The following is a 27,679-nucleotide window of genomic DNA, read 5'->3' as shown; positions in this document are numbered from 1 at the left end:
GAGTGAAAGTTGGACTATCTGAGGAACCGGAGAAGAAACCCAAGGAGAAGAAAGCCACCAGAAAGTAAAAGAGCATGGCAATGATGAAGGAGATTCTCCGATCCAGAAATCTCTTGCTTGTTGTTCTCATTCCACTTCTGCTGCTTCCTCTGCCACTCTTATACCCCAGCAGCGTAAGTACCTTTTCATGTTCTTTTTAATAAAGCCTCTGAGTGCAGTAGGTAGTCATGCTGGGTAAGTCTGCAGCGTGCAAAAAGAAAGGCAAAGACCTAAATAAGCATTGCCCTTAGAAAAATCAAGGACTCAAATTTGAAGGACTGGGAAGGTCACTGAGAAGTCATCACAGTAAGAACCAGAGCTACCTTGAGTCATGCACAAGTGGAGCTGAAGAACCAGGTGAAGCTAGTAAAGCACTACTTTAAAGCAGAAATATTGTTTCTCTTCTTTTTGTACAATAATGTGTGTGTGGAAGAGGGAACAGAACAAACATATCCACTAAAATGTTCTTTAAGGAGAGGTCTTTAAAAGGAGCACTTCTAGTGTCATTAGCTTTTAATAGTAAGTATGCATGGAGGGACTTCTAGTACCTGAGGATTTATGAATACTACCACTTTATCAAATAGAAATGCAAAGGATTAGAAATTGCATAGCAGTTTTCAAAAATAAAACTGTAGTATTTTGTTTAGAAAGAAAAACAGTATTCATAGCAAGGAAATGTTCCTACACCACTGAACTGTATGTTGCACTTTGAAAGAGTTTTCCTGCTCTGAACTTCAATGTGTATCTCGGCTGCCCTCTTACAGTAGTTTTCCATCTCTTCTCTCTCAAGAGAGGGAATGAATAATAGACAATTGTGCTCTTCTTCAGAGAACAGCAGAGCTCACCATTTCACAGAGGCTTGTTTTAGAAAAGGGTTTAATCTCCCCCAATGTCACTGGAAGGGTGACATAAGAACAGATACTCCTTGACATGCCCATATGGCACTGTAACTGCAGCATGCACTATGTGCCTTGAGAACCTCTCCTAGGAAATAAGAGATTCACCGCACTAAAATTTGTCACCCATGTTTGCTCCCTACGGGATTCAGAGACACAGGAATTCAGAAGCAATAAGAAAACTCTTTAATAACCAAGGGAATTGTAATAGCATCGTATGGGTGCTGAAACAGAAGTTCACTGACAGTATTGCTGCAAGAATTGCTATTATACAGTACAAGCTCTTCTGCATTATTACTGTGCACTTCATAGTGTTGCTTTACTGCAAAGTGATATGAAAAGCCATCAGATGATGTTTTACATCCACTTTATATATACATGAATGACCACAGATGATAAAGCATAGCCATGAATCTGACCCAGAGTTGGACAAATGTTTATAATGCTATTAAGAGAACATCTACACCAAATAAACTCAGTTGACAATACACTATTCAAGTGGTTTAGTGTAGCATTTACTTTGTTACAACCAATTGAATATGATTACTTCTTAAACCTGAAGATTAAATTTGTCACCTGCTCACTTACTTACATTTTCATTTATCAGAAAATTATGTTAGTTTTCTGTCTTCCTTATAGAGATCAGAATTACCAGGTGGTTTATATTTGCATTTCTGCAGGAAATCAGCTTGCAGCTTCTTTGATGATACCAGCATAACTCTGGAAATATCAAAGGAACATTACATGTGTAGTGGCAAGAGCAATCAAAGGGAGCACGAGGACTCAGAACTGTTTGTACGGCTAATGGGAATAATGTCCACAGCTTCTTTTCTATTATTTTATGACAAGAAATGGTTGGGTAAAAAAAAAAAACTGAGAAAATTTGCTTGAATTCCTCTTCCCTTTCCGAAGTTTAAACCTGAACAATGACTTGTACAACAGGTTTTGGATGTGCATAAATGCCTTTCAGGTCATGACACATACAGAAAAAAACATTGTGTGCTTTACAAACTGTGGGTCTTCTTCATTCTGTCCTTATTCCCCTCATTGTTAACAGTGACATGGAAGCATTTTTGCCTTTTACTTTTTCATCTTTATCCACATTTTTTCATAAAGCCACTCTTGATTCCATAAAGCATGCCACATGAATTCAGTCAGTGGGCAGTTGTGGGCAGGGTCTCCTATGACCGGTGACCCTGTGGCCACACTGAACCCAATCAAGGACACGTGGATGCCTCCTCAAAAGTCAGCAAGGGTTGCCGTAAGCTGTGAGATCTGCAGCATCAGGTGATGTTGACACCTTGCCAAATGAGCAGAATGGACCCTAAAGCACAGAACATGCTCTGAACAGCCATGGATGGCATACTTTCATTCAACTTTGGTTTTATTTACACAAGCTGAAGGGAGGGAAATATAGCACGATCCCATGAGCTCAAAGATGGTAGTCCAGAAGCTAGACTACCTCTTCTTTGCACAGCTTAAGCACATGCCTGCATGCAAGATATGCAATGCACATCCTCAAGTGGGCAAATCTCCAACACACAGTTTATTCTTTTTCTTAATTACTCTGAGATCCTCAGATGTTTTAGTTACAAAAGTTTTATCTATGACCCTTATTGTGGAATTTTTAGCCAGGGTTTCCTGTCAGCTTCTATTTTGTTTTCACATAAGGGACTGACTGAAGATAGGTGGTAGTCCCTCCAACCATCACATGTTTTTCTATTCCCTGCTTCAAGCCCTGAGGTGGGCTTAACAGTAATTTTCAGTGGTACAACAAGAAGTGAGAAGGGTGAAACAGTTAAAATTATACAGCCACTACTTCAGTCCAGTACTTAGTAGCTCTGGTAACCATTAATTAAATATATAAATTCAGTTCAATTAAATAGAGGAGATTAATATGGTTTCTTGTGGAAATGAGCTGATTTAAAGGACTGAGAAAATAAAGTAAGTTGCTAGACAAGCTGATTAAGTGTTTAGTGGAGATTATCAAACTGGACTTTCCTAGTACCCAGTTTTATACCATTTAAAAATTTGCTTTATTTTAGTTTTGTTTGTAAACTGATTAGAGCCTAGTGTGTAGGAAACACAAAGACTCAGTGCCCATCCCAGCTAGGTTTTGATAGAGATGCAACTTCCCTTTGTCTTATTCCATTTCCATTATCAGTCTACTTTATTGCTACACAGAGAGGAGTAATAGAAAATAACAATCTACGCTCAAAGAAATTAAAAAGAAGTATATATTTGGAGTGAGAAAATAGTTTGGAATCAGGTTAGGATTAAATTAATTTTATGAATTTTGGCAAAACATATCTCTTGGACCTTACATTTGCACTGCTTCAAAATAAAAATCAATGCTTTTTCATTAAAAGGCATTTTTCTCCTCAGACAACTGCTGGATGTCACACAGAGCCCATGCAAACATAATAGTTTGTTAGCAGAACCTAATGAGTTAAAAAATAAAAAATGTGTCAAATAGTCACTAGGTCACAAAAATGGCCCTATGCTCTGCTCTCTGTGGAATATTAACCATGAAGTATTATGTAGTTAAAGGTGACCAAGCAGCAAGTTGGCTAATATTTATGAGCCAATCCATCAGCTCCATGACTCTCATCTAAAATAGTTTTGTCTTCCTAGTAGAGATTACTAAAAATCTCTAATGCCCGTCACCTCACTTCTTAAATTATTTCCATTTTTAAGTCAAAATTATTGTTTGTTTTTTTACTGAGTGATCACTTGAAGTTGTTACAAACTGAACACTGGTCTTCGGAGTTTCAAACAGTATAGCAATTCCATTTTATAAAGTGCATGCTTCATAACCCATGAATATTAAAAAAATCCCTCTGATCTCATCCATTCTAAGCCAACCTCCTCGAGCCTCTCTTATAATTTTTTCTTGGTAGCAATGAAGCTACAACTGCAGTACAATCTTTTATTGTAATATTTTGCCGAAGGACCTCATCATAGAGGACTAATGAAACCTGTACTGGGGAGCGTAAAACCTAAACCACTCTTCTATAATAGTTAAGGAAGAGAAACAAATATGCACATTTCTGTGCAGTTCAGAGTACTTGTCCATCCATAAAGGAACAATCCAGAGATAAATTTCTCCAATAGCCTTTCAGATGCTCTTTATAGTCTCTAAAGTAATTGGACTTTATCTGATTCAAGGAAATTATTTTTTCTGATGACCTTATCTCAGTTATTTTGGTGGCCCTGCTTACTTGAATCAGAACTGTTTAATGTTACACTTTTCTGAAACAGAAGTCAGAGCAAAGTCTGGCAGCTAATTTAAACCCAAGCTTCTAAGCAAGCTTGGCTGCAATTTTTAAGTAAGTAAAGGAAATGGCACATAGCAATCTATCTTAACTTTTTCTCTGGGCTGTGTTCTGCCTGTTGTTACTATAAGCTATACTAAAAAAGAGAAACAGCTGATTGTGGCTCTTTGTTAGAGGTAATGTAAAAAGGGCATGTATAAACATGAATTGAAATAGAAGCTATTGATTTATTCTATTGAACCCACACCCCTGTATAGTCTTACTTTAGACTTCACCACCTTGTTCACAAAGCTGATTGCAAAAAAAGGAAGTGTAATACACGATCATCGATTTGCACAAGGATCTGTGGGAATTGCTTGTGTGACTTCTTGAAAGCTGCTTAATTTGGGAGTCTTCCAGTCAGGAAACAAAAGGAAGGAAATTATATTTTAACACACTCAAATAGCATTTGTGAACAGTGAATTTTCTAAACAATAGCCATTGTGAGCTGTGAATCCATACGGATTGGTAAGTTCTTACGGAATATCCAGTGAATAGTGAAGAACAGGTAGATTTAGAGCTGGTGTAAATCAGTGCAGATCCACTAGCTTCCATAGAACTGCCAGTTAGACCCAGGAGCTGGCTTCAAATTTGAGAAAAAGAAAGGAAAAACATTTTCCTGAGGGTAATTTCTATAATTATTAGTAGGAAATATCCCCAGGCTTCTAAGGATAACAAACTGAGCCTAAGAAGAACTCCACTGAATGCCATAAAGAAAGACATATCTATCTAAAAAAATGTACCAGAAGACTTCTGTGGACTAGCAGTGTTTTCCTGTAAAAATATTCAGCAGATAGCACCTTTCCCCATCATACACCTGCTCTCTAGGAATGCTTAGCACGATCTTGTTGTGGCTTTCTCGACCAGAACCTTGGACAGCAGCTAATTGGTCTGATTTACTCTTGTTAACCCATTGCCTCTAAGGCCTTCAGGTCTGTGGTCGGCTTCCAAGGGTCTGTGGAAATTACCTGAGAAAATAAAAACAATTGACACAAAATTTAGGTTTGCACACTGTTTAAAGAAAGCAATCTTTCAGAGTATTTCCCAAAAGAGCCGTTATGTAGCTTTATCCATGCTATGGCAAATGTGAACGTTCTCATCTGATCCTGAAAACTAAGGGTTCCTATTCTTGTCCAATATTGGAAAGAAAGCTATGTAGAAATACCAGCTCCACAGGCCAAATCTGAGGAGTCATGGTTGAACATTTGGTAAATATTGGATTATGGAAATCAAACAAATCTGTAAATGCACTTGGAACCATTATTTTGCTGATAAATATTTTTATCCCAATGTTTTGCCCTAGCTTATGTGCAAAGCCTTTCATTAGTGTCATCTTCTGGAACTGGCTATTCAGGTGGTAGCCTAGATTTCACACCCAAACAGCTGCACCTTAGGAGGTCCTTATGCAGTCCTTGTTGATTTTTTTAAGTCCAGGTACCCACAGTCTGATGAGTCCTATGAACGCCTTCACAAGGCTTCCGCAGCAGGTGGTGGGGCAGTAACACATAACCTCTGTGCTTTCTCCCTACAGGAAGCCTCATGTGCCTACGTGCTGATCGTGACGGCTGTATACTGGGTCTCTGAAGCTGTACCTCTTGGTGCAGCAGCCTTAGTTCCTGCTTTCCTATACCCACTTTTTGGAGTCATGAAGTCCAGTGAGGTCAGACCAGTATGCACTTTTTTATCATTTAATATTCTTACTCTCAGTTAATTATCTGAATAAAACTAATCTTAGCGGACTAGCAAGACTAAGAGGTGTGGAAAGAAAAAGTGTACTTCTTGTAATGTATAACTTGGGCCAACCAGCTCTTTCTTCTACTGAAGATAGATACGGGGAAGGCTGTATTAGCCAAAAGAGGTGTCCATCCTGTCAGCTACTGCATAACCAACAATTCCCAAAACCTATTGTATCAAAGGATTCCACCTTTCCCCTCCTCCAAAACCAGGTAAACAGCAGTTATGGAATAAACTGTAAAGTTTCCTTCCAACTATATTTATTACAGGTGATGTGTAAGACTAGATAATTTTGTTATCCAGGTGAATGTCTAGTCTTTTTTCCAAGCTGTAATCTTAGTGCTGCCTTGTAGCCATGAGTTCTAAGGCAAAGAAGTAGCTGTACAAAAAAGTCTCTATGATCAGTTCTGAATTTGCTTACTTGAGGGTATTTTTTTTTAAATGTTACTTTCTTTCATGATATGCCAAGAATTTATTTTATTTAATCTACAGCTTTTTTTCCCCTGCTTTTTTCTCTTTCATTTTTGGGGTTGGGGGGCATCCCACTTGATTTACAAGGACTAGAAATACAGATAAGAACACAGAACAGTATATAGCAACCATAAAATTGTTGATTTCTAACACAATCTAGCATTGGGCATACCCATAAATGGATAGAGTCAAGCATGAACCAAGAGTTTTATGACCTGTCTTATTCCTCCCAATGGTATAACAACTGTGTAATATAATCAGATACATTTCCATACCAACACAGTTAAATATTTTCAAGATATTTTTTTCTAATATAAAGGTAAAGTAGTTACGTATTTTCATTACAAAATTCTGCAGCATATTGGAGAGGGAAAATTTAAGGGCAGCCTGACAGAAATTCAATATAATATCAAATTAAATGACAGTGAGACTACTGCAGAGAATGTATTATTTGCTTTAGGAACAGAATAAAACCCTGTATTTTAAAATAAACAACTCAGAAGATGCTGCACTATTTCCAGTCTGCTGTTCTGGAGTGCCAAAGAAACCAAGGGCCCTTGCCTAGCAGTTTAAGCTACAAATAACTCACAGGGTCTTAAGAACATAAGCCAGTGTGTTGTATATGTTTATGTGTGTATTAATAAGAATATTAGTATTCACTTGTTTCTCCAAAATGACCGTGAAAGGAATAAAGGAAAACAACAGATTCTTTGTGCTGCTGGCTTGATGGATTCCCTTCATTCAGTTCAAGATCTTTTTTTAACAAGGTAGCAGGAAAATAAAGAAATTTAATGAGAAAGAAACCAGTGGAGGAAAGCCAAAAAAGTGATATTTAAAAGTTCTGGCACACAACTGTGATGGACAAGTCTATTTAGGTCACCATAGGGATTTGTTAATTAAATATAATTAAATACTCAACTTGCTGCAGCTTTCTCAAAATAACATTAGTGTCATTCTTGCACTTTTATGGAGCACCATAAGTATAACTGAGGACAATGGAAAAAATACTGCTTCTATTAATTTTAATTGTTTTAAAATGCTGGCATCTACATTTGGTTAGCGGAATAGTTTTAAACTGAAGAAACGATGTTTTTGGAAAAATATTCCAGCAACAGCTTGGGAAGGATTGCATCAGAATGAAATGAAAAATTTAGCTAGACTCCAAGCATCTGTCTGTAACTTTTACTTTCTCCTATTTGTTTGCTTTCACACAAGAGAGTGTGTGTGAATGTTTTTGTTTGCTTCATTTGTTATTTTTGTAGTCACTTCACAGAACATCTCATATCTTAGCAAGCCCCACATTCAAGAATGCTGCTTTGGAGGACCATGCATTGTCTCTGAATTTTTTCCTGAGCCAGTTGATGATTTTTGCTCATCCCCTTTAAATTAAAGTTTTCTTTTTTTAAACTTTGCCCTGTTTTCCTGATACAATGGAGATGGATTTCCATTGTGAAAAGTTCTAGCACGGGGTTTGTGGATCATCACAGCAATATCCCAACTTTTCATTATTGCATTCAGCGAGCATGTCCCAAAGGACTTTTTTCTGAAGCTGTAAGTTCTAGGGATGCCACATTTTGCCCAACAGTTGAACAAGACATAAGAAATACAAACAAGGCAGACAATGACATCTCCAAAAGCAGCTGAAGCATATGAATAAGCTGCCTTCAGTGCAGAGGTTTGTCTGTGGCTGTTTCAGTCTGGGCCTAGCTGAGTGATTAACTGCAGGCAGCGAGTATCCTGCTCAAACAAGTAAAATCTATCTTGATGTCTTCAAAGCTGAGAAACCTACTAACAAGTGGGTATAGAGCCTTGTTATTTGTAAACACAACATGAAAGAGATTAAAGAGAACATTTTGACTCACGAGTTCTTAATTTTCTCCAGCTCCCCATCATTCTTTCTGTAAGGGGAAAAAATCCACAATACCATATTTCTCATTCAGCATGATCTCTGTGTAGGGTAGTTACTGCTTTTTTAACTGACTGTTTCCCCCTTGTCCTTAATGCAGGTGGCTGCCGAATATTTCAAGAACACAACTTTGCTCCTCATGGGCGTGATTTGTGTGGCAGCTTCTGTAGAAAAGTGGAATCTCCACAAGCGAATCGCCCTGCGCATGGTCATGATGGCTGGAGCAAAGCCAGGCATGTGAGTGAACCTTTGACTTTGGGGTAGTCTGAGGCTGACAGCAGCAGCTTGAAAGAGCAAATAACAACTCCAACTTTCCCATCCATGGGTACAAGCTAGCTTGGTTTGGGGCTCTTTTTCCTACCCACCTTTCCTTTCAGAGTTTGAAAGCTTACAAATTTTGTCATCCTCTTTCTGCCACCTCCTACTCCTTGGCTTGTTGTCCCTTTGCTTTCTATTTTTTACTGGTACTGAGTTTAGTCTCTCTGTTCCTTCTTTGCCTGTTGTTTAGCAAGCACAAAAGGATGATTAAATCCTGGATAAGCTGAAAGTCACTGTTTCTCACGTCACATGCCGATTTTCACGTGGGGCAGCAAATGGCTTCCAGTGATACATTGTCTTATGACAGTTCTCAGCACAAGGCAGCAGTTTATCTGCGCACAGTATGATGTTTTGGCACCCACAAAAAGAAAAAGACACCGTGTAGTTATCAGTTGACTAATGAAAATGTTAGGCAAGGAGGCCCTTAGTATTTCTGAAAGTGCCTCAAGAATATTTCCCTGTGTTGTACTCCAGGTTGCTTCTTTGCTTTATGTGTTGCACCACGGTGCTCTCCATGTGGCTTTCCAACACATCCACCACAGCCATGGTGATGCCAATCGTGGAGGCAGTGCTCCAGGAGCTAGTGAATGCTGAGGAGGAGCACGAGGTCATCAGTACTGCAGGCAGCACCATTATTGAAGAAAACGAGCCAATAGGTATTTGTCAATATTGGCCATTCTTTTCTCATTTGTTTATCAGTGACCAGACTCGTTGATACACATTGTTCAAATTCTATTGAGGTCAGAGTTGTCTGACTTGTACTGCCAAAGACCTAGCCCATACTCTTTCTTTTTGTACTCTGATATTTCTTTCAAAAAATGAAAGAAAGTTTCAAGATGTGATGGGACAATTGGAATTGGGAAACTGTTTATGTTGAATTAGGGCATTATTGGAGTTTGTGTGTCATAAACTCTTAGGTCATAGGATTTTACAGGGCTGGAAGGAAACCTCTGAGAAGAAAGTAAAAGAAATGTAGAAGAGGCCCAAAAGTGTGCTCTGTGACAATCCCACACTTGCCTGTTCTACCCCTGCCCTCCCAGGCTGCCCAGGTCAGAGCAGGTGCCACAAAAAAACCTGGTTAGAGCTCTGAGGTTTGTTCATTCCTTCCCAGAAAGAAAGGATTTGGGAAGAAAAGAATCTCTCTTTTCTTTCAATTCACAGATTCCAGTCTGAAAATGATGTCATCTAACCTTGCCTATTATACATAGGTATGATAGTCTTTTAATTGCCAGAGGCATGTGATCGGGACAATATGACACAATAAAATGCTGCATAAGGGTCACAGAGTAACTGAGATGGTTTGGACAAGCTTTTGTTTGCAGTAGCTTTTCCAGGTTCGGTGGTGTGGCCCAGAGGCTTAGCTCAGTTCTTACCCCAAGGGCTGCTTTCTCTTCCTTCATTGCAGGTCTCAGTGAAAAGCATGGCCAACCTTCACTGGAGCTTATCTTCATCAATGAGGAGTAAGAATGAACCCTGTACATCACGACTGGAGATTTGAGCCCTACACAGGTTGCAATGAGATGAACCCAGGAGTAGAGCCAGGAAGGGCAAGCAGAAGCTTACAAGTGAATGTTTCAGATGTGACTGACAAGGAAGGCTTATATGAGAAATGGGATTAATGTAATGGTCTGGATCTCACTAAAGCTTCCCAGTATTTATTTATTTTTTAACACTATGGGCATTTTAGAGAGAAGGAAAATGTTTCTCAGGGTTTGAAAGATCTTTTGAAGTTTGTGTTTGTGCTGTATAAGAGAGTTCTGCCCACAGATTTTTATTTCTGTTCCCCTGAAGGAACAGAGATGGAGAGGATCCAAGCACAGTATGGAGTGCCCACAGGACATATCCAGAGGGAAGACTCTTACAGAGGATTCCTGAGGAAAGTCTGAACTGTCAAGAGCATTCAAGAGAGAGATGTGGGGCAGGGGGGGGAGAACCAACAAAAAACACCCCTCCTCCCCCAAAAAAACCTGTAAAATATTTCTTTTAATATAGACAAATTTCTTCGGAAGTTTGAAACACTAGCAGTTTCAACCAGATCTCTATTTGCAGTAAAATCTAGTAAGGTGAAAAGGGCAAATCAAGGAAAGGACTAATTTCTTTGTCAAATCATCAAATCAACCAGCAGTTCAAGGTACACAGGAGAATATACAAAGTTATTGTCCTAAAACTATAGTATAGGTTAAATCCTAAGGAGCGTCTTCTTACAAGGTGTGAGAATAAATCACACAGTCCCTTCTTGAGATCCCTCTATATTATTCACAAGTGTTAAAATAAGAGAAACAAGTTCTTGTTACACCTTTAAAAATTTACTTTAAACCAAACATCATTCAAACAGCACACGTTGATGACTTTAAGTTAACTTGCAACGTCTAAATAGTTTTCTCATTTCTCTGGAGACTAATGGGTCCTCCAATATTCCCTCTGTTATCTCTTTTTATCCCAGCCATATTTTCTGTGCAGTATAGAATCAAATTTTCAGTTTGGCATTGTGCCATTAATCCCTTTAAGCCCTATTGAAGAATATGTGTGGGATATTTCATAACAGAACTATTATTAAAATAGTATTACTTGAAAAAGAGCTTGAAATTTGGCAGGAAAAGAAAAGTAGCACATCTTCTGGAATTAAATCTATTTTCAATGTCAAAGTAAAAGTTCAGTGGATTGTTTGCATGGTCCACATGCCACACAGGACAGATTTTAGTGAAAGCTTTAATGTGGTACAGGTAGGTGCTCAGAAACAGCATTGGAGAGGTCAGCAGAGGAAGAACTTGAGTAGAACAAGACAGTGGTAGTGCTAGATTGCCTGGTGATTCGCTCCACTGTGAATGGAGTCCATTCCTAGAATGGGGTATGTACTACCTAGAATACATATTTTTTCTTGCACGGAGGTGGAACCCCATTGCTACACAGTTAGAGATAGAGCTGTGAAACATAATGATGACTCATGTATCTGGCCAAGACACCACATAAAAGGTACTTATAAATGCTATTCATCACCATTTCAGTAGACACTAGTTCTCCTGCAGATGTTGCCCCTCCTACCCATGATGTGTGCCTTTTGAGGGAGCTGGGTGAACAGGCAGTTTTAAAGTATATTTTCCTTTCTTTGTTTTAGTGCTACTACTACTGACTTCAGCTCCTTGATGCACTCAAAGGTATTGTCATAGGTAGTACCTTCAGAGCTACACTGTCTTCTAATGCAGGAACCATCAGAGCAGAGTCCACACAGCTCTGCAACAAACTGCTGTTTCCTTTATTTCAAACAAGTAGTGGTTGTTGGCAGAGAGTACGTATTGCAGAATGTCCTGCTTTGTATTTAACCTATCAGCCTGCTTACACAAATCAAGTTGGGGAACATTAGCTCTGTAGTGTTGTATTTATTGCTGGAGATCCTGAGATCCAGTCAGTAAACTAACAATTCCATATGGTTTCTAGCAAGTTCAGATATGACCTTTTATTGTCCAAGTATTGCTAGCTTCTGCAGCTGAGACAACTCAGTTATTAGAACAACCTACACATATCACAGAGTCACAGCATCTAGCGAGGGACCTGTTAGATTCTCCTACACGGCAGAGGAAGACGACCTAAACTTATTATAATCTGACTTCTAAGATCACTTTAAAATAAAATCAGGTTGTTGTTGGGTTTTTTTAAATCTTTTTTTTTCCAGTGTAAAGTTTACAGCTGAAATTTTAGTGTGGGGTTTGGGGGGTTTTTTTGGTTGGTTGGTTGGCTGGGTTTTTTTCAAAAGCCCACTACCCATGACCTTTACAAAGCATCATAAATTCTAATCTAAGTGCTCCTAGGAACAGAAAAAAGGCTAATCTAAAGGCATTTGCCTCCCTACAGAGTATGAATGGTGTGCACATGATAGCCAATCCTATTGGAACAATGAATTCTAAGAGCAATGGGCAGCACCTACCTCAGGTAAGGAGATGTTAGACCCAGGGGGTGAGGGAAAAGACAGATGCGAACATCACCTGCTCCGCACTGCTTCATATTTGTTCCCTGTAAGCTGTGTTACATGGAATCGTTCTCCATCATCTTACAGCAGTCATGGCTTGGCCTTTTGCTAGTTCTTGCTCCCATTTAGATGCCCCCAGCACAGGTATATTCAGAAGACTCTCCCCCAATGGCTAGTACAATTCATTTAGCTTTACATTCAATAATGGGATCACAAGTTTCCCTTCTTATTTGCTGTTCTACCCACTTTATTTCCACAAAGCCTCCATGGAAAATAGCCCAACTCAAAAATAACAATCCCTGACACACAAAATCTTACTCAGAACTAAGCCAGCAGCAAGCATGGGCCATTTAACTGTTAGCCAGTTTGTTAGGTAGTCTTAGTATCCACATCCTTTTTGTCTTGCCAAATATCCACCATCAAAAGCCTCCATTACATCAGTCCATTCCAGTATTTCTGCTTCTCCTGAGTGGATCCAAGAAGCAATCGATGCTCGGACTATTGCATAAGTTGATGTCCAGGAAATATCAGGCTAAAATCAACACACGAATCTGCATTCACAGTTCAAAAGAATCTGAGTGTATGTTTCCAAAAAGGGCTAATGTGCTGCTCCTGACACTTAATTTCTTCTTATACCCACTTCCCATACACATTCAGTGGTTATTTTGTAACGAATATACTCACTTCACTTTCAATCTACAGGAATTTTGGCCAGGGTACCCTCAGGATGATGATGAACCTATAGCATGACCGATTTTACTACATAAAACCAAATCCAAATTAATAAATTTAACAAAGCTATCTGAACCACTTGCTGCCTTTTTCCTGATCCTAAATTACAGCCTTGGGTTGCATGTGAAGTGCCTGGAAGGACTGTACCTTTTTTTCCAGTACAAGAACTTGATTTACCAACATGGAGACTTTCCTGTCACTGCTAAGGAAGCTTGTTTTGGAGCAACATTTTCCTGCAGCTTTTTCTTCCCTATTCCCATTGCCCAGCCTTTTTCATGCCGTTTCTGAGGCCCCTAGCACTCCATTCCTAATTAGACTCCCTGAGCCAGTATAAGTGCAACAAGTCCACCAAACATTTGTCTGGTGGCTGCTCATAAGCCTCAAGGATTATGGATTCCTACTGCTGCAGTGCTGGCAGCCCGCCCCTGCAGCCCAGAAAGGCTTTCGGTATCCCGCTGAGATTCCAGTCAGAACTGGAGCTGGCCAAAACCATAGCCAGAGGTCCAATTACTGTTTGTCCTACATTTCTGCCACAGACAAGGCAATTTCAGGCCCCTGGACAGGTTTCTAGTTCTGAACCCAATTAATCCCTGTGAAGAAAAAACTGCCCCTTCTTACGCAAACCTGTTGTTCCTCTGGGACCAGTATCACCATGGCATTAGAGCAAGTTGGGCTGCTGTTCTGATCACCTGCTTTTGTGAATGTATCCCCTCGCAGGCTCAGATACTGGTCCTGCCTCCTAAGCCCTCAGAACTGGATCCGAGCACTAAGTACCGGTATCAGACCAGACATGACCACATGGTCTGTAAATGCCTCTCACTGAGCATCTCCTACGCGGCAACCATTGGAGGACTGACAACTATCATAGGGACCTCCACTAGCCTCATATTCTTAGAGCACTTCAACAAGTAAGTGACGTTGTGGTTGTGTGAGAATGGTGGATGGGTCTTTATCGTCTCTGTGGCTTTCCCCATGGGCCATTTACTACCTCCAGGAACCCTTGTAAGACAGTCTTTCTGAAGGCAATTTTGTTTCCTCCTCTACTCTAATGTTATTACTAATGGTTAATGGTTGAAAGGAGGAGCTTAAGTTAATACATATCCATGTCTTTCTCTCATGCAAAATAAAAATAATTCCTCAGCATGTGGTAACATTTAAGTTTCTTCAGCAACTTCTTTTGATTTTACAAACTGGCTATCATGAAGGCAGCAGGCACTCTGGAAAAGCAAACACTAAAGCCCTGAAGATATAGCAAAGATGTCAAAGATAAATACAAAAGAAGAAATGTCATAAAATCAGCTTCAAGTTGTTCTATGGGTTCTTAGAAAGCGGGTTCTTATGGTGAACCTAGAGGCATCACTACTATTACTTGGGCTGCTCAACATGTAGTGCAAAAATAAAAAAACTTAGAAATGTGGCCTTACACCTTTGCTTCAGAGAAGATGAGAAGCAGCTCTGATCAGCTAAGTATTTCCTTTATCATATATGCCCAGGGCTCCCAAAGTCATGAACGTTACCTCTGTCAGAAGACTGGTGGTAATTCTCCTCATGCACAACTATGCATCCAAGCTCAAACCTGATTCTGATCATCTACTGCTGCCACGGTATCCTTCATTTCTCTCTCTGAAATGGTGGTAGCAAAGAAAACTAATTTTGGAAGCCATCCTTAACCCGAGGATGTTGATTTTACAGAATTTCCAAAGATCTTGCTGTTATGACTGTTCCATCCAATGCACTTATCAGACATCTTTGTCAGAGTCCAGCAGACTATAATCATTATTTGTGTGGTCCACAATAAGTCATACAAAGAGATTCTGGGTGAAACCATTCTTAAGTCTGCCGACACTAAAAAGGGCTTTAATGAAAACCACAGGTAGGGCCAGAATTTCACTCCTGGTAACTCTAAGGGGTTTTGGAGCTGGCTAGACAATCCAGACCATCTGGCCTTAAAGGTGTGAAGTGCTATAGGCTCATCTGTTGGTCAGGCGTGGTCAATATTTGACATCTTTGGCAATTGGTTTCACTATGCACATGTAATGCAGCTGTTGCAAACACATACTGATGCAATTTGTCTATCATGCCATGACAAATATGTATACATACACTATATTACATATAGTAATATATATGTACTATATTACATATAGTGTGTGCATCTATGTATATTGGAGGTGCCTGTCCTTTCACTGTTCTAACTTCTTGTGCATCCTTTTTTTCCTTTACAGCCACTACCCAAATGCTGAAGTGGTGAATTTTGGAACCTGGTTTTTGTTCAGTTTCCCCATCTCCCTCATCATGTTGGTCCTGACTTGGTTCTGGATGCATTGGCTGTTCTTGGGTTGCAAGTGAGTGCAGGTTGTTCAAGATGCATGGATTATGAAAGCAGGGCATCTGGGGCTCCTCTAGAACATGTGTCATAAAGATGTTTCCAGTTGCAAATGACAAAAGCTAAGGCACAACTTCCTCCTTCTTGCCAGAACAATTACTGGAGGAAATCTTAGTGCTTAACTGCGCTGCATAGACAGCAGTGTACAGTATTGCTGCCTGAGAGTGAAGTGCCTAGGTATTGCTGATGGAAATCCTTACTATGCATTCAACTGATTTTTTGACTCTCACGACCATGAGGATCCCGTTGTGGACCAAAAATCTTGTTAAAAGTCCTTTTGGAAAAGTACAGCTTAAAAAATGAATAGAAGAATAACTGCAAGTGAACAAGTTACTATTCAGATCTGCTTCCAGCTCAATGAAATTAATGTAAGACCAGTTAGAAGTAAATGTAAATAGACTCCATATATGTTTCTCTTTAAAGTAGAAAGGACTCACAGCCTAAGACATGAGTACATTTTGATACCAGTAAGTCCCTTAGCCCCAAAATAAGAACAAGGCTCAGACTCCTAGTTCATTTGTATCACGTATTCTCTTTGCAGAGGCACGCAGCAAAGTTAATGAAAATTGACTAAATGTGTGCGTTTAGAGTGGATTAGTTAATCTGCATTAAATTGTGGTGCAGACACATTTACTCAGAATTAAAGTGGCCTTAATTTGATTTAGTTTACTCTTAAAAGTAAGCTGAACTGACATCACTAATTTATTTCACCTAAGACAATGAATAAAATGATGCTTGCTGCTGACCTTGACTAGATTTGAAGAGGTAATTTAAAGGTGAATAGCTCCACATCCTTCTCTCAGTCAGTCTCCTGAGCCTTGTAGTTCCAAATCGAAAGGCTAAAATAAGTCCTCTTTTTTTTTAATCTTGAGAGGAAACAGGCCCCAGCATGACCCTCAATTACTTGTTTTTATTTTTAAATAAATATAATTGGAATTCCACATTGCATCCAAGACCTCATACTGATTAATGTTGTTCTAAGTAATACCAGAGACTGAAGCATTATCGACTTTTTGCGAAGTACTGGTTGATTCCAAGCCTCCTTAATCTCTGACTCCTGTTCACTGCAGTTCATTAAAGAACATATTATGTTAGGAGCTTGGCTACAATACTCTGCCTTCAGATCCTCCTGAGCCTAGAAACACTTATAACATGTTGAAACAGCTGCCTAATGCCTGTGCATAAATGTTTACTGAATTCCCGTAATGTTCATGCTCTTTTCCTAGGAAGCCCAGTGTCATCAATCTGTTCTTACTTAGCCCCATTGGAATAACATGTCATGTGATTTTTAGGCTCTGGACTAGGTCAAGGGGGAAGGATAACGGACCCACCAAACAATTTTTGCCAGCAAAGCAGAGCTAAGGGTAGAATCATTACTATAGAACTGGCCATTATAAACCACATAGATCTTCAGCTGCATTACTGCTGGTGGATTTTACTGGAGTCTAACAGCAAGGTTTGCAAGGGAATTTAAATACTTGTAAGTGCAGAGCAGTGCTAAACGTGCTAAAACCAAGTGTCACATAGATGTCCATTTACAAGTGAAATGAAAAGCCTGTTTAAGACTTTTTGTTAACCACACAGGGCCTGCCTGCATTTTGAGCTATGCAAATTCCTCTGAGGATCTAGCCTTAACCAGGTACATGGAGTGAGATTGTAGTCCATGGTTTGGCCAGTGCTATGGCATGGATCTCTAGTGGGGTACCAAATAAGATATTAAAATAGAAGGGACTATAAAAGCATGACATTGTGCTCCCATGGTACTTCAGTCACTGAAGTCCCTGCTGCTGCAGCCTATTTTAGACTGGCTTAGCTGCAGAGGTTTCTCAAGCCACCCCATGCACCTCTGTGTGACAGAGGGTACAGCTGCAGCAGAAAAGCAGAGATCTGTGGCTCAAAGCAGAGCAAAGTGATGCTACTGGAAAGAATAAAAGGAAAAGGCTAAAGTGAGCTTGCAAGTATCTTAATTTCAATTAGGAATGTTGAGGCTTTGTTATAGTATGAAGGCAATTTGAATAAACTAAGGATTTCACCTAATTTTCATACAAAAGTATAGCAGGTTTAAATATATTCAGCCATGAAATGTGCTTGTGCTTCTATGTCCCTGGCAGAAGTACGGGTATTTTTCACCAGGACAAAACACTAGGCTGATTCCCTTGCCCTCTGTGGCAGAGGCAATTTGGTGTTACACTGATTGTGCCTGGTTTAGAAACAGCTAGTATTAGTAGAAGCAGACAGGTCATGAAAGCTATTGGGAACCTCAGCACAGCTTTCGCCCATTACTTACTGTGAATCCTGAATATTCAAGTCCAACCTGGGCTCAAAAGCCAGCCCGAGCCCCATATGTGTTGGATACCCCTTATCCAACTGGAAAGCATACAGTTTCCCCATTAAAAAATCTGTTGATAGCTGGCCTCTGTCACAGTCTTTCTATGTGATGACAGAAATTAGCCATAGCCTTTGGAGTTTTCTGGCACCAGAAAAATCTGGCCACCGCCAGCTGTTTGAAGAAGCCTACAGAAAGGGAGCCCAGCCACAGCTCGAGATGGCTCAGTGATACCAGTCAGTATTAGTCAGAGCACCCTGGGACCTTCCTACTATGTCTAGGATTGATTCTCAGAAGATCTGGAAACTCGGCTACGCAAAGATCACATGCAGTAATTTCCCTTCACATTGCCATCAGGCCTTGCCCCAGTCACATTGCCTCCTAACAAACAGCCCCTGGCAACTGGAATTTTCAGTTTGCCTCATTGCTGTTATTTTTTATGCCTTTTTTTTTTCACTTGATGCCCTTGTCTAATTTTACTGTGCTATCTACCTCAGTTTTAGAGAGACCTGTTCTGTGAGCAAGAAGAAGAAGACCAAACGGGAAGAAATGTCAGAGAGAAGAATTCAAGAAGAATATAAGAAATTGGGAAATGTTAGGTAAAACAGACCTGCCTTCCTCAGGAATTTGCCTCTCTAGGCAGGACCATCCTCTCATATTGCCCTCCATGTTGCCTTTGGCTCATGTAGATTATTCTTAAACTGTCAGCTCTTTCTCCTCCTTTCCAGGCTAGAAGTAGAACTAAATGCAAAAATGAACTAAAATCGAAGACTTTGTTACAAGCATGCATTTATTTGCTCATTTATTTATTTCTAAAGAAAAAGGAAATAAAAGGAAAGATTCAGGTTTATACCAGGGTCCAAAGGTCATCTGAGTCAAGGTTTGTCTCTATCTTTGAACTAAACCATTAAAGGACTCCCCTTCCCAATTCAGGCATATACTCGCTTTGGTGGATAGAAGTTCACTGTTAGCAAAGGCTTTGCACCAATCTCCCATGCCATGAGATGTCGCCCTCCCAGTTGCCCGTAATCTTTATTCGTGGTGGCAAGAAATGTCTCTTGAAAAGCTTATTTTGCAGATTTTTCATTTTTCAAAAGGGATGATACCCCATAAAATCCATTCTTCCCAAAACATTTTTGTGTTGTTCAACTGAATTATTGACAGATCAACTTGCTGAATATGATCAACTCTGAATCTAGACTGTTGTTCAGACTGTGCCTAAATATGAAACCATACTTAATTTAAATCTATCCTAAATTAAAACTCAGTATCCTCAAGTCACCTTATATATATTCCACGTGTTTAAAATATCTGTGCTAATCTACATTGTAATTTGCTCTTACACTTTCTATACTTTTAAAAAATGCAATAGAAAGTGTTCACAGTGGAATAGTAACATGAGCTTTACCTTGTTAACACATTTAATCAGATAATAATGCAAATACAAAACAAGCATTTATAAATATTTTCCTTCAGGTCTTGCCCATGAATTACTGAATTGCAAATACAGATGGATATTTTTAGCCTATTTTTTACTGGGTTTATATGGTTCTCAGCTGGGAGCAAAACGTAGAATTCTTTAATTCAAACTAATCTTCCTTTCTATTTTCCATATGGTTTTTATCCTTTTTTTTTGGAACCAATTTCTACTTTGTTACTTCTCTGGAACTTGCTCTCGGGTTTTCAGAAAGACCTTGGATTTAATTCCTAGATTTTTTTTTTTTTTGCTTTTGTTTCTAGCTATCCTGAGATGGTGACTGGATTTTTCTTCATTCTGATGACCTTGCTTTGGTTTACTCGAGAGCCTGGCTTTGTACCAGGGTGGTCATCTTTTTTTGAGAAGTAAGTGAAATTCCCTAAACAACTGCACAGGAATATGGCCTAGCTTCTTCTGACTTTCTGCAATAATTTTTGGCCTTAAAACATCATCAGCACTTTCAACAATGTGTGAAAAATTAAGTCTTAATTAAAAAATTAGGATTTTTGCCTTTTAAAATACATCTCTTCACATGGTGGCAAATTGTATTCTTTCTCAGTAAACAGAGTGAATTAAGTAGGGAAAGTAAAATAAATGTATTTCAAATGTAAAACAATAGGAAGGTGAGATTCTGAAGTTAAAACATTTTAGTGCTCTCATAGAGAAGCTGTCACTGGAATAGATTGCAACTATAATTCAAATTAATTTTTTTCAATTTTATTTTGAAATAATAATTTTTGACAGAAGTGTATTTTTCCGAAGATAAATTTTATCAAGATGTCCATTTCAATTAAATATTACACAGAATGATGAATGAAGCAAATATTTTTTCTTTTATTTTAAATAATGTTAAAACAAATTATATTAAAAGTGACTATAACACACAATGCATATCAAAGAATAAGTGATTTGAACTTAAATTTTCTTTATGTTTCTAGTGCATAAAATTATTTTAATTTTTCATCCTAATTTTGACAGAAAAACAATTTCTAATATTGGGATTTCCTGTGAGTCCCTATTGGGATCTCTGGAGTTTGGCACTCCTCAAAATACTTTTTCAGAATGAGTTTTAAACATTTAATTTAAAATCAAGCTACAGTTCATTTCTAAAGGATCACTTGGGTTTGGCTTTTTCCCAGAATGTGTTCACTCTTTCTTGCTTCTAGTAAATACCCTATTTTTCTGTACCTCCAAGTTAATAGGTTTGTAAACCAAAAGGGATTTCTTTTTTCACTGGAATGTTAAAAGTTGTTGAGCAGTGATTGAAGTTGGCTACAGGAGTCAGTTTAATAAATTGGAAAAAAACCCAATTTGTATCCTTAATATGCAGACATATTTTTCTAGTGGGCTGTTAGTAAGACTTCAGAAGTGGAAATACAACTTCACAAATGCAACAATTTGCTTGGAGCCATGTACCCTGCTTGGAAATGTTTCTGTTAGTGTGTTTTTATGATAACCCCACTGTTTCTTTCATAGGAAAGGTTACCGGACTGATGCCACTGTCTCTGTATTTCTTGGTTTTCTCCTTTTCCTGATTCCAGCAAAAAAGCCATGTTTCGGAAAAAGAGAAAAAGGTGAGGAGGATGCAGCAAGAAAGAGATCTGGCACATTTTCCAGTGCCTTTAATGACATTTTTATGTTCTCTGTAAAATGTCCCAAGAAGAGATTTTTATTGTGGAAGGTCAGGGTTCAGTTTCTCCTCTGATACCAACTCTTCCTACATCAAACCCCCTTTTTTGTTGCTTTTATTCATATTGTCTCATCCAGCAGATGACAAATACATCTTGTATCTGAGGCCATCCCTTCTGTGTTAACAGAGTTATCAAAATTTAGGACTGAGTTTTAGGAAAGGTTCAGATGGAGTTCCATGCAGAGAACTGTAAGGCAGATGTTTGCAAAACTGGCTGAAGATAAGCTCTAGTAAATAATTTGGTCATCACTTATACAGCAGAAATCATTGATAATGTCATAAAACAAACATAAAAGAGGTCAGTAAATGTCAGACAAAGTTCCAATTTTGTGCAGTGCTTCTCTCACAGTCTTCTTGATAATAATGATTGTTATTTCACATTCACATTTGGGTAGCGCTCAGTGGTATTGATCAGTTTGCTGTGCCAGGCTTTCAGCAGTCCTGTATGAAAATATAATTGCCTGCATAGACTCTTATGTAGAGATTACAGATGTATATAGATATGTTTATTTTTTATACTGACATATATTATGCAGCATTTAAGAAAAATGACACTCTACCTCCTACTTCAAGAAAATACTCAGGCATCTAAAAAATTAACATCCTCAGATAAAACATAGGGGCATAAATGCACTTTATCAAGCTTCATGGCCTACTGGAGAGAGAAAATGCCCTTCTTTGAGAAAATAATCCCATTGTAACTCCATCTTTGTAGTCTGCAGATAATTTGCACGTACGTATACACAACAGAGCACACAGTCCCTCAAAAAGCTGTAGAATGAAACACTGGGGTTTATAACTATTCATGTCAACAGAGCAGCCAAGGGGAAGTCAGGACATTTGAAATTAATATGCTGCATTTTCTGAGACCAAGCTAACCAGAGAAATAGGTTACACACTACTTCTTCACCTCTCTCACAGATAGTTCTCAAGATAACTTCCATGGATATTACATTATTCCTACTAGTGTGAAAAATGTGAAGATCTTTGCAAAGAGGCCAGTGTAATACTGGTCACACACTTGCTTTTTTTTGATACAGGAGATGGTGAAAAGTCAACAGATGTTAACACACTGGATCCCATCATTACCTGGAAGGACTTCCAGAAGACCATGCCCTGGGAGATTGTAGTGTTGGTTGGAGGAGGTTATGCCTTAGCAGCTGGGTGCAAGGTACTGACTTAGATTTTTATCCTCCTTCCTAAAAAAATTATAAACCTGGACTTTTATCCTTTTGTATGCTCCTGTCGTGGTTTCAGCCCAGCCGGTAACAAAGGACCACGCAGCCGCTCGCTCACTCCTCCCGCCCCCCTCCGGTGGGATAGGGAGGAGACGGAGGAGAGAAAAGAAAAAAAACCCTGGAACCTCGAGGGTTGAGATAAGGGCAGTTTACTGGGACAACACAAAAAAAGGTTACAACAACAACAACGGTACTAATGAAAGAACATACAAAAAGAGTGATGCACAGTGCAACTGCTCACCACCCGGAACCCGACGCTCCGCCACCGAAAGTCCAGAGCCCGCCCCCCGGCCCGCTCCCCATTTATATACTGAGCATGATGTCACATGGTATGGAATAGCTCCTTGGCTAGTTCAGGTCGGCTGCCCCGGCTATGCCCCCCCCACCTCCCAGGTTTCTGAAAAAATTAACTCTATCCCAGCTGAACCCAGGACAGCTCCCCAGTTTGGATTTACGATGTGGATACTTCCAAGTTTGTACCTAACCTAGTCCCTACTCCCTGCATTCAATGGACAGCTATCTAGCTAACAAAAAGATGGTTAGGACTGAAGTCAATTGTGTAAGCATCTGCCATTTCAGATGCTTTAGAATATCTAGATATTCCTGCAAGGCTGGCAGACATGAGACAGGATCTGAGGGAGACCTCACACTTTCTCAGCCAGCAGCTAACCAGACAGAGGGGGAACATCTCAGCTGCCACTGGATGCTCCTCTTTAGGCAACTGACTCAAGCTCCTAGCACTGACTGGACAAATCATACTCTAGGCTCTACTGACTATATCTACACGCAGTATAATTCATGAATACACAGCTAGCTCTCCTATAGACTCCTACACGTAGACAACTAAATTTGTGTATTTGAGTCTCAAAATGAATACTAAGCAGACTGTGCAATCCTTCACCACCAATTTGCAATACTTCAGTTCACATCCTGAAGAAAGAGGGAAGATCAGTCTTGGTGCCTTTTTAATGTTATTAACTGCCAGATGTATCTCTTTGTTACTATGGACAACTATTTATTAGGCACTGCAGTGAAATCCAGTTCACTGAACAAAAGGAAATGCAGAAAGCATTGACCTAAACTTCGTTTATTTGCTGGTGGGATTCTCTGATGAAACTGCTCCAAAGAGAAGAATCTGTTTTACAAACATACTAAGTATTTAGTAATTCTTACACTTCTATCCTTTCCCCAGACCTCTGGCCTCTCTACATGGATTGGACGCCAAATGCTCTCCCTGAGCAGCCTTCCCTACTGGGCTGTAACTCTGCTGGCTTGCATTTTGGTGTCCCTGGTAACAGAGTTTGTTAGTAATCCAGCAACCATAACCATCTTTCTGCCTATTTTATGCAGCATGGTGAGTAAAAACAATGACATTTTTAGTCTGTTGTTTCCCGACAGGCTTGTGGGAATGTTTCAGGACATTAAGGTATTGGCATTCTGTTCACACAAAACCCAGCCTGTTCCCAAGCTACTGTTCTGCAGTCTTGGGCTTAGGAAAAATAATAAACTCAGGCAGCCAAAAGCATATTTTAGCACCAAGAAATTTATTCAATACGTCTCAGACAAAGGGAAAACATAGCTGCTGCACTGAGGGATTCATAGTCTAAGTACAAGAAAAGGTGACGATGCAATCAACAAGATAGGTAAAGTCCACATAAAGCTTGAGATACTTTTATCAAAGTTATTTTAAATGTGTTGTTCATTAGTTAGTAGTCACCCACCCGCTACTTGTAAGAAAAGACTGTAGTACTGAATTTTATATCAGATTTAAATGTGTTCAAGAGGGTGATCTGGCAAGCGTACTATCATCCAACATGGAAAACAACCTGGTCTAGTGGAAGGTGTCCCTGCCTATGGTGGGGGGGGTTGGAACTAGATGATCTTTAAGGTCCCTTCCAACCCAAACCATTACATGATTCTATGATATGATTCTATGAAAGCAGAGATGTTTGTAAGGGACAGAAAAAAATCAGGAGACTGATAACAAAGGCAGAGCAAAGAAATACAAATTTCATTCTATATTTGAATAGCAGTTACAGAAAACTGCCTTATTTCTTTTCTTTTACGTAATGTGAAGCTTTTCTCACCAAGAATGCAGTTCGTTAATCATGTTTCCCTATTATAACAATTTTATGGGATTGTCCCAAAGTACATTATGTGAACAGCTCTGAGGTAACATGAAGATATAGTCAAATGAAAATAAGTAATTATGTTTGTACGGCTTCTGAGTTCAGATTTAGTTCTGCTCCATGCAGAAAGAGACTCTCCTAAAAAGAAATTTAGAACAGTAATCTACTTTTAGTAGTCTGAACTGCCATCTTAAGGCAGTCTCTCTTTTTTGACTGTAAAAGTAACCTGGAGATATTCCTCTCTCCAAAATGAAGTTAGCCTTGTGAATACCCTTCCCTTTCCATCTGACATAAAACTAGGCCATAGCAATGTAAATGAAAATGCAAAATTTCACCACCACTGAAGGCTGTAGTGGAAGAACAATTCTTTAGATCACTGTAAAGAATATTCCATCATCACTGCCTTCTCACCATGCGAGACCATGTTTGGACCACAAACAACTAGTTTTCTTAACCACTGTGCAGGAGGCCTTTACATAACAGTCTCTGTATCTTCAGCAACTGAAAGAAGTAAGTTCTTCATGTCAACCTGTTGTGAATTCTCTCAGATGGAGACTGAAGTTGCAGTCAGTGTTAAGATCCAGAAGACACAACACAGAATGACACAGAGAACAAGTGGGAGAAAGAGCAAAGGGGTCCTAACAGTAGCAGTCTCCACCCTCCCTCCATGTGAAATGTCTCAAGAGAAATCCCTGGAGCATGACCAGCTCCAAATTATAGCACTACTCTGCTCTAAAAAAAACCCCAAACAACAAAAAGACTTCCACACTTAAGTTTAGAAACTAGGGAGATGAGATTCACAGAACCTTATCTTCACATAATGCAGAGAGGGTCCTTTCATCCTATTTGTGAGCAGTGGCTTTTATTGGTTAAGTGAAACACCTCTCCCTCTCTCCTTCCAGTCAGAAACCCTGCTTATCAACCCTTTATACACCCTGATTCCTGTCACCATGTGTATCTCATTTGCGGTGATGCTGCCAGTGGGTAATCCTCCAAATGCCATTGTCTTCAGTTATGGGCACTGCCAGATTAAAGATATGGTGAGTCTTGAGACTGGGTATATCCTCCCATGCTTCATGCAACCTCAACACCTTGTCCCCACATCCAGCAGCCAATAATAACAATGATGATATTGGTGCTAATATAAAGTCATATTGATCTGCACTGCTGTTATGTGACCGAGCTGCCAGATTAAGAACATCCACACATCTGCTGTAGGATACGCACCTTTCTCATCTTTATTTTTTATGAATGTAATGGTCTAAAGAGGTATCAAAGAACGGGAGTACACAATCCTTTGCATTGACCTGTTAAGACAAGCACTGGAGAGCATGAGAAATTAGATTTATCACATAGCTTCACAGTAAGTTATGTAGTTATCACCCTGCTATGTGTGGTATAACTCTCCATTCTAATTATCTGATTGAGAAGTTCAAATGACAAACTGAGCAGCTTTCAAATGAGCTGCATCAACCTCTGACTATCATTCCTGAATACGCCCACAATGTACAGTCTGATACATAATACTCACTGTGCTTTTTTTGGCTCTAGCAATCAGTATACATAATTTATCACACTATATATGCCAGTATACATATATACATACACCCTACTGCCTTCTTTTTTCCATGTTAACTGTTGTTGATCAAGTTGTCATTGATCGTGCTCTGATGCATTTTGCTTTTGTAGGTGAAGGCTGGCCTGGGTGTAAATCTGATTGGCCTGGCTGTTGTCATGGTGGCAATCAACACTTGGGGAATTAGACTCTTCCAGCTGAATAGTTTTCCAGAATGGGCAGTGGTCAGCAACGTCACTAGCCAAACATAATCTCCAATGAAAAAAAAAAAGAAAAAAAAAGAAAAAAGTGCAAGACCAAAGCAAGTTGGGAGAAAATATTAAACATACATTGCACATACAAAAGAAAGGAAAAAACTTGTGCATACATAGAACCAGGATGATAGCAAAACCATGAAGAAAATCTACAGGGAGATCTTCTGCGTAAGCTTTTCAGTTCTGAAAAGCAGTGTGAGTTAAAAGGAGAGATTAGCTTTGCTCCTCTATTGCTGCTTTCACTGTGATACCATAACTCTGAAAAACCCCTCTCCTCCAAATTCTCTGCCTGTGGGTTTTTCATGCCCTAGAACAATTACGTAGGACTTGTAAAACAGGGGATGTAGGACTCCAATGACAGAAGACAAGTATACATACACTGGTGTACTCAGTAGTAGGATATTCAGTCCTACCATTGACTCCTACAGTGAATGAAGGGTGAGTCATTCCCAAACCCACAGATTTATAAGCCTACTCCTTTTAAAGGCAAATTAGTATTCTTCTTTTGAGATGACTCACCACTGTGTTGGAAAAAAACACTTTCCCACCTAACCCATATGGCCTGGACATAAATACAGCTACCAACTACCAGCTACAGCACTTCAAAGGGATAATAGAAACCACCAAACAGATAGGAAGAAGTTTCCTCAGAAGGAGAATGGTTTTTTTCCACAGCACTAGTATAAAGTTTCCAATATTGCAGTACTTGCAATCTCTGCTTTGGAAGGAAGAGCTTCAGAAACAGATAGAAAGTTTTGTTCAGTACCTTCTTTCCTTATCATTGTACTGCAGTGGGAGCTTTTTCAGCAGGGGAAGCTGTGACCAGCAAAACCTTACCAGGCCAACAGATCCATTGCTCTCCTCTCTCTTCGGCTGCTGTTTAGATAGTTACGCAGTTATGATTTCCCTGACAGAGAAAGTACAATCTAATCCAAGATGGTACTCAGTGCTGCTCCATGAGTAAGAAGGGAGAGGGCTGAAGCGGAGTGGTGCTGGTGTATCTCCTCATCGTCCACATTCACTTGAACATCACACTCACCTGCTCTCTAGCAGCCCAGAGAACAGGAACTTCAAATGTAGGAAACCGTGACACAGAGCAGATAACTACCAAACCAAAAGGCCAATCTCTTTATCACCTGCAAAGTGAATGCCCTGCTTTTCTGACTGGATCCCTGTGATACTGGGTAAACCTTCTCTTGTATTATGTCCTGTTTTTAATAATTTCTTTA

General features: G+C 39.4%; 1 protein-coding gene across 2 annotated transcripts; it reads left to right on the top strand.

Moving 5' to 3' along the window:
- The first annotated feature begins 58 nt into the window (after window positions 1–58).
- SLC13A4 (solute carrier family 13 member 4) lies at window positions 59–27,679 on the top strand. 2 transcript variants are annotated; one of them, XM_052790091.1, is made up of 16 exons: window positions 59–173; window positions 5,781–5,909; window positions 8,461–8,597; window positions 9,153–9,334; window positions 10,084–10,138; window positions 11,794–11,833; window positions 12,528–12,605; window positions 14,092–14,282; window positions 15,600–15,719; window positions 18,584–18,685; window positions 19,827–19,928; window positions 21,040–21,137; window positions 22,294–22,424; window positions 23,684–23,845; window positions 25,523–25,660; window positions 26,310–27,679. In XM_052790091.1, exons 1-16 carry the CDS (start codon window positions 75–77, stop codon window positions 26,445–26,447), a joined length of 1,902 nt encoding a protein of 633 aa, XP_052646051.1. In that variant the 5' UTR covers window positions 59–74; the 3' UTR covers window positions 26,448–27,679. The 2 variants fall into 2 exon arrangements, with proteins under 2 accessions (XP_052646051.1, XP_052646052.1); XM_052790092.1 differs by lacking the exon at window positions 19,827–19,928.

This window comes from Harpia harpyja, chromosome 6 (assembly GCF_026419915.1).
Source record: "Harpia harpyja isolate bHarHar1 chromosome 6, bHarHar1 primary haplotype, whole genome shotgun sequence".
In the NCBI taxonomy this organism is placed as follows: domain Eukaryota; kingdom Metazoa; phylum Chordata; class Aves; order Accipitriformes; family Accipitridae; genus Harpia; species Harpia harpyja.
Note: the sequence above shows the minus strand (reverse complement) of the source record. Positions and strands in the feature narration are given on the sequence as shown.

Coding starts and splice junctions, on each gene's coding strand:
- SLC13A4 (XM_052790091.1), top strand. CDS start 75: ATGGCAATGATGAAGGAGATTCTCCGATCCAGAAATCTCTTGCTTGTT. Junction 22,425..23,683: donor CCTTAGCAGCTGGGTGCAAG/GTACTGACTTAG, acceptor TCCTTTCCCCAG/ACCTCTGGCCTCTCTACATG. Junction 25,661..26,309: donor ACTGCCAGATTAAAGATATG/GTGAGTCTTGAG, acceptor TTGCTTTTGTAG/GTGAAGGCTGGCCTGGGTGT.